This window comes from Triticum aestivum, chromosome 2A (genome assembly GCF_018294505.1).
Source record: "Triticum aestivum cultivar Chinese Spring chromosome 2A, IWGSC CS RefSeq v2.1, whole genome shotgun sequence".
Lineage (NCBI taxonomy): Eukaryota > Viridiplantae > Streptophyta > Magnoliopsida > Poales > Poaceae > Triticum > Triticum aestivum.
In genome coordinates, this window is record NC_057797.1 from 681965005 (window position 1) to 681971872 (window position 6868).

A 6868-nucleotide genomic window follows, 5' to 3' on the forward strand; every position below is an offset into this window, starting at 1 on the left:
GGAAAAACTAGAAAATTTAAGCACTCATTGATTCACAAGATTCCAAAATACAGGAATGGAAAAAAATATAGTAATATGATAAGATTGCACGTGCAAAATGGAGGATATAAAAATATATGTACTTGGAGGGTGTTTGATTTAAAAGAATAGAGAAGTCACAAGAATCATAAGAACCATAGTAAGGTTAATGCAAAGTTAAGATTAAGTCAATATTGTGCTACTTTGTCTTGTTATTTGTGCATATGAATGTAAAAAGAAGGTTTGAATTGCTTTGTTTCTCTTTTGAAATTCAAACCAAAGAAAAAAAATCCATGTTTCTTTTGAATCAAAAAGATGAATAGTGTCCACATAGAAAAACAGTTCATATTCCAATGGTTTCTCCCTATTGTTAGGTTCTACCTAACATTCAAACAACCATTTTAGAGTTTTTACGTGGTTTTGACACCTTTTGTTGATATAAAAGGAGGTATACGACCTCTCTAACTATACGACATCAAAACTTCGAGCATGCACACAACCAAATTATTATTTAAAAACCGAAATGATCAACGACATACAACAATGACCTTTGGCTCCGGCCATCGCAATCGAAAGCAGCCGCATACCCTCATGAACCCTTCATCGTCTCATGGTCCAGACATGAGTAATGTCACGCGACTAATAACCATGACATTTCAATTTCATTTTTTGAGCACACACACACACACATTTCAGTTCAGTTCTAGCAGCGACAAGTTCTTTTTTAGCAAAAACAGCGACAAGTAATATGAATCGGATGACAATACTTTTTTGAGTCGTTTAGTTGCTATGCATGTCAAACTGGGCCTGAGCTACCAAACTTCGGGTCCAAGGCCACTTGTCTCGGAAGAAAAGCCAGATGCCGACTCAGGAAAAAAAAGATGCCGAGTCGGAGTTTTTAACCGCATTCAGTGTAACGTCTCCGGCCGTCTCTCTCCCATCCCACGCAGGCTCGCTGCAGCCTCTGCAGCCACTCAAAATCGCCCTGCTTTCTCGCACCATTTGAAGCTTCTACATGGAACACCTCAACCTAGGGCTCGCAGCAGCAGGAGAAGAAGACAAGCCGCGGTAGCCATCGAGATCAGCCGGGAGAGAAAAATCAAGGGGCTACGAACGAGAGCAGGAAGCCATGGCCTTCCTCCTCCCCAAGCTCACCACGCCGCCCTGCAGATCGCCGCCGCCCAAAATCGGCCTGCCGAGCCACGGCGCCGGCGGCAGGCTCCACTGCTCCGGCCCGGCGCAGGCCGCCGCGCCGGCCCACCTCAACCTCCCGCTCCTCCTCAGCGCCTCGCAGCAAGAGGCCCCCGCGGCCAAGTCCGCGGAGACCAGGAACCGGGCTGCGAGCGGCGGCGGCGGCGGCGGCGGGGACCCGCGAAGGTCGGATTTTTACCTCAACCTTGGGGCGGCGGTGCGCGCGCTGCGGGACGACCTGCCGGCCGTGTTTCTCCGGGAGCCCAACTACGACATCTACCGGTGAGCAGGCCTTCCCTATTCCCGCGTGACTATTTTTGTTCCTTTTTTTCTTTCAATAATATTAGTGGTGTGTTTTGTCTGATTAGTTATCTAAAAAGCTCGTTGGTAATTAGTCATGGAAACATCTTACATCCAAATCGTAGCTCGGCAGTTCCAGGAATCAAAGCAGAAACTTGAACTGAAATTGTGATGTGCAGCTAGTACCAATTTCAGTGCTCATAAAATGGCTATTCGCGCAATAATTAATAGAGCTTGCCACTCATACGAGTTATGATTCAGAATCCTGGATGTGATAGGCATTTGTTCTGTCATCCCACCATTAGCCCTTTATTAACTGCTAATATGTTGTATTCATGATTGGAATAGAATCAATTGATGAACTGGCTTAACAAATTTACAAGAGGTTAAGGCCACTAGAGGGCAGTGACACTGACAGTCCATCATCAGCAATTGCAACAGTATGTGTTGTCCTAGTATTAATACGAATAAGTAAATAACCGAGTATGATTCTGGTTATGCCTGACACTGACAGGAATGCTAACTGCATATATTTCATTTCTTGCAAACTTCTATTCGTTGTAGATGCACTGTAGGCACACTCTTATAAAATGGAGACTATAAACATTCTTTACGTCGCATTGCAGCGAAGACATCACATTTGTTGATCCGTTGAACACTTTCCATGGGATCGACAACTACAAAACAATCTTCTGGGCTCTCAGATTCCACGGTCGTCTACTATTCAGTGAAATTGGGCTTGATGTGTCACGCATTTGGCAACTAACAGAAACCTCGATAGTTGTCCGGTGGGAACTGTGGGGCACACCCCGTGTCCCGTGGGAATCATATGGCTGCTTCAGTGGCACATCCAGGTACAAAGTCGACAGGAACGGGAAAATTTACGAGCATAAAGTCGACAACTTGGCATTGGACTTCCCCCGGCCGGCTGTCAAAGTGGGCAGCATTACTAACTTAGTAGTTGCTGCATACCCACCGAGCCCCAATCCAACTTTCTGGGATGTGGTTGGCACGGGCGATGGATGCTCATGGACAAAGCTTTACCAAGCGGTGCTGGAGACAGTAGAGCGGGAAGGTGACATTCCCGCGGGCGTTTGCATGGAAGGTCTACTCACTTGTTCATAGATGGAATCAACTTCAGGACTAGCTGCTTCGGTAGTGAGTTTTGCTAGAAACAAATGTATAGAATGTGGGTACATATTAACCACATCACTGTCAGTTCTCTGTTTGTATAATGTAGCTCAGCACTAGAAAAACTTTAGATCAAATACATGGTAGATGACTATACCTCATCATCCTTGTTGTGTATTTTAGGATATTACTGCCACTTGCTTGCATCTTATGAGATATGAATACAAAAGTTGTAGATTTTCTCATGGGTTAGGAAAACTCTGCTCCCTAAATTATTTAAGAAAAATGGACGATCTCGAAGAACATTTGTGATGTAATATTCATTTTCCTTTGCAATTTTTTCTCTGCTTGCTTAGGGAGCTGGGCCATTTGAATTATGAAGTATTGTTAACACCCATGAACTGTAGATAGACCCTATGTGAGATGCCATTAACTGAGAGTTGTGTCAATCTTCTTTCTCAGAATTTATCTTGACCATGCGGAGTTCACATGGTCTGTCATAGGGCCTAGTTAAACATTCAAAACTTTGACTACCAGTATATATTTTCAAATATTCAGACTGGAAACTTGGAGAGTCATGTGTCAATTTTCTAGAAAAAGAAACTTGTGTTCAAAACAAATTGGGTTTGTAAATATTCCCTCCGTTCACAAATACAAGATGTTCTAACTTTTTTGTGAACCGGGTTTATATACACACGTTTTAGTGTGTTTGTTCACACATTTCAGTCCGTATGTAGTCCATATTGAAATATCCAAAACATCTTATATTTGTGAACGGAGGGAGTATACTGTAAGAATGGTTAGTGGTAAAATTAATGTTTTGCAAACTGTATTGATGTCCAAAACCAAAACTTTTCTAGTTGTAGGGGGCAGAAGATATGTGCGAGTTTATTGATGTTTTTCCCCCTTCGTTTGACCTTTTATCAGCACAGCCATTTCGCCTGTCCTTCACTGCTATAACCTTCTTATAATCCTTGTGCCATCTCGAATGTACATTTGTATGCTTGCAGGCCGCTCTTCATATAAACTAAGTATTCACCAAGAAAAGGACATATTACTTGGTTTGAAGTGATCAATAAAGAACCATCCTAATGGCCGGCCGGCTCGCCGACTACTTCCGTATAGGTTTTTATTCTGTGGTGCAGCAAAGCACTAGCCAGACCCAAGCCATCATGAAGCACCTCCTACTCTCTTGCACCTGTCTCCTACTCTGTGCTGTAGTCACACCGGTGACTGCCGACATTCTGCGTGAAGCTGAAGCTCTTCTGAGTTGGAAGGCTAGCTTGGACGGCGCCGACGAGTCCCTAAGCTCATGGTCATTGGCCAACTCCAGCGGCGTCTGCCACTGGATGCACATCAGTTGCAACTCTGCCAGGAGCACCATCGTCAACCTCAACATCAGCGGTGCGAGTCTGAATGGCACACTTGACAAGTTCGACTTCTCGGCTTTCCCCAACCTGAACAAGCTCATCCTATTTCAGAACGGTCTGCATGGCAACATTCCAGAAGGGATCGGCGACCTGACAAGCCTGGCGCGGTTGCGGATCAGCAGCAACTGGTATGTAACTGGTACAATTCCCCGTGGCATTGGCCGGCTGAAGCAGCTCACTGAACTGCAACTGGGAGGTTTGGGTCTTGATGGTGCGACGCTACCTGAAGAGATTGGTAACTTGACAAGCTTGACGAAGATTGCGCTCTACTCAATCAATTTGACTGGATCAATCCCGTTAACATTCGGGAGACTGAAGAAGCTCCGGTTGCTGAACCTGAGAAACAACAGTCTGACAGGGCGCATCCCGCTGGAGATTGGTAACATGACAGAATTACATCGCATGGACCTGACGCGGAACTATTTACATGGCCAGATACCAGGTACATTCTCTCGTTTGGTAAAGCTAAATGGCTTGTTGCTGTCAGAAAATCAGCTCGGAGGCGACGTCATCCTTGAGCTAGGGAATAGCAGCAGGCTGTCTTATATCAACATCGCAAAAAATAGCTTCTCTGGGGTCTTCCCGCCGTCCATTTGCGCGGGAGGGGCACTGGTTACGGTCCTTGCTGCATACAATGGATTTACAAGCCTTCGCAGCCTGACCTTTCAGAACTGCACGACCCTGGAGCACATTGACTTCACAGAAAACAAAATTGTTGCAGACCTAATGGCTTGTTTTGGCAAGCCTCCAGAACAACTTCGAGGGTTAACTGTCAGTAATAACCATCTGTATGGCACACTTCTGACAGATGATGGTGAGGTATTCCTCTGCAACTCTACTAGGTTATCACTTCTGGACCTATCAAATAATGCCTTAAATGGAGACCTCTCCAACTCCAAGTGTTTATGGAACATGCGGCATTTGGAATTCATGGATTTGTCCAGTAACTCGCTCAGTGGTGTAGTTCCGTTCTTGGCGACGCCTAACCGGAATCTTCAGTCTCTACACCTAGCGAATAACCATTTCAGTGGAGCCTTTCCTTTGGTTCTTAAGAAAAGCAAGAGACTTATCACTCTAGATCTGGGAGGCAATAATTTCTCAGGTGGAATACCTTCTTGGATAAGCAAGAGCTTGCCTGAACTAAGATTTCTTTTACTGTCATCAAACATGTTTGATGGCATCATACCATCACAGATATTACAATTTCGTCAACTCCAGATATTGGACCTGTCAAAAAACAAGTTCACTGGACGGATTCCATCCAATTTTGGTAACTTTACTGGCATGATCCAAGAACAGAAAAATGGGAACGGCACATACTGCTACCTGCCAGCAGAGCAGCTTCGTATAGTCCTGAAGAATGAGGGTTATCTTTACAACTTCACGATATCGTTCATAGTGGGTATGGACTTATCTAGCAACTTCCTTTCACAAGAGATCCCAAAAGGGCTCACATCACTTGTTGGACTCAGGTACCTAAACTTGTCAAGAAACCATCTCTCAGGTGGTATTCCTGGAGACGTTGGCAATCTGGCATTGCTAGAATCCTTGGACCTTTCAGAAAACCAACTCTCAGGGGAAATTCCTCCAAGCCTTGCAGATTTGAAGGCCCTCGGCACTCTGAACCTCTCGACCAACGGTTTATCGGGGAGGATACCTACAGGCAGCCAGCTGCAGACATTCCCAGATCCTTCAATATACAGCAATAATCCAGGGCTGTGCGGTTTCCCGCTGCAGGACTGTGTAAACCCATCTGCATCAAACCAAAATCAAATGAGCCAGGACGAAGATATGGAGACACTCTGGTTGTACTGCTTTGTGGTAGCAGGAGTCATCTTTGGGTTTTGGCTATACTGGGGCGTGCTCTTTTGCAACACGACATGGAGATGTGCATTCTATCAATATGTCGACAACATGCAAGACAAGGTAATTGCCAAGAAAATAGCTGCATATCGCACCTCCAAGCTAAGGCATGAACGAGGACGTGCATCACAAATTTCTTAAGTCGGTCATTGCCTGTTATATTTTCCCTTAATGATCTACATTTCTTAGGTTGTAATTTCTTACATGACCGAGTGGCACATCTCAAGTTGAAAGCTGTGCAAAAAAATTGTATGTAACTTTAGGCTTCAGAATGTGGGCAGTTGCACATTTCTTAACCTAAAGCTGTGCACAGTTTCTAAAATGTGCAACTACCTGTTACCATTGGGTCAAGATTGTAACCGTCCACTTGGATTTACAAATTGTTGCAGAAATTTGCAAATTGTCTGTAATATTTGCCCCTTACTCTCTGAAGAAAACTTATTAAACTACAGTCGAACTGTTAGGACTTATAAGCTTCAGTAGGAATGTTAGTGTAGTTTAATAAGCTATTCCAAATGTCAGCATCACAAAAATTGCAAACACAAAAGCTTGTTTGCGGCAGTGAAGAAATTTGTTTAGAGATTTTGAATGCTTGCACCTGAATCCATTGAATTTGCCTCTGAAAAGTGATTTTTGTTTTCACTTTCACCAAAAAAAAAGAACAAGCAGAGCATTCATGAACCCTGGTCCCATCATGGTTGGTTGAACCTACGTCTCATTTGAAGGATAGCATTATTGTATTGTCGATAAATATGTCTGGTTTTCGCAGCAGATTTTTTTCTTGAACTTTATTCAATCATGCATTGTAGTACAATGGATTGCTACCCTTAAGAAAAGGAGGTAGGTTCCCATTATTCCTAAACTATGGCCTAAGTTTCATATTTGTCCATGGATTCCAAAACTAACTAGAAGGACACCCTCAACTTCCAAAATCG

General features: G+C 44.0%; 1 protein-coding gene across 1 annotated transcript; it reads left to right on the forward strand.

Annotated features, from left to right (window-relative positions):
• The first annotated feature begins 958 nt into the window (after window positions 1–958).
• LOC123190194 (probable leucine-rich repeat receptor-like protein kinase At1g35710) lies at window positions 959–6296 on the forward strand. Its single transcript, XM_044602792.1, has 3 exons — window positions 959–1491; window positions 2136–2614; window positions 3895–6296. Exons 1-3 carry the CDS (start codon window positions 1148–1150, stop codon window positions 6072–6074), a joined length of 3003 nt encoding a protein of 1000 aa, XP_044458727.1. The 5' UTR covers window positions 959–1147; the 3' UTR covers window positions 6075–6296.
• Window positions 6297–6868: the final 572 nt, after the last annotated feature.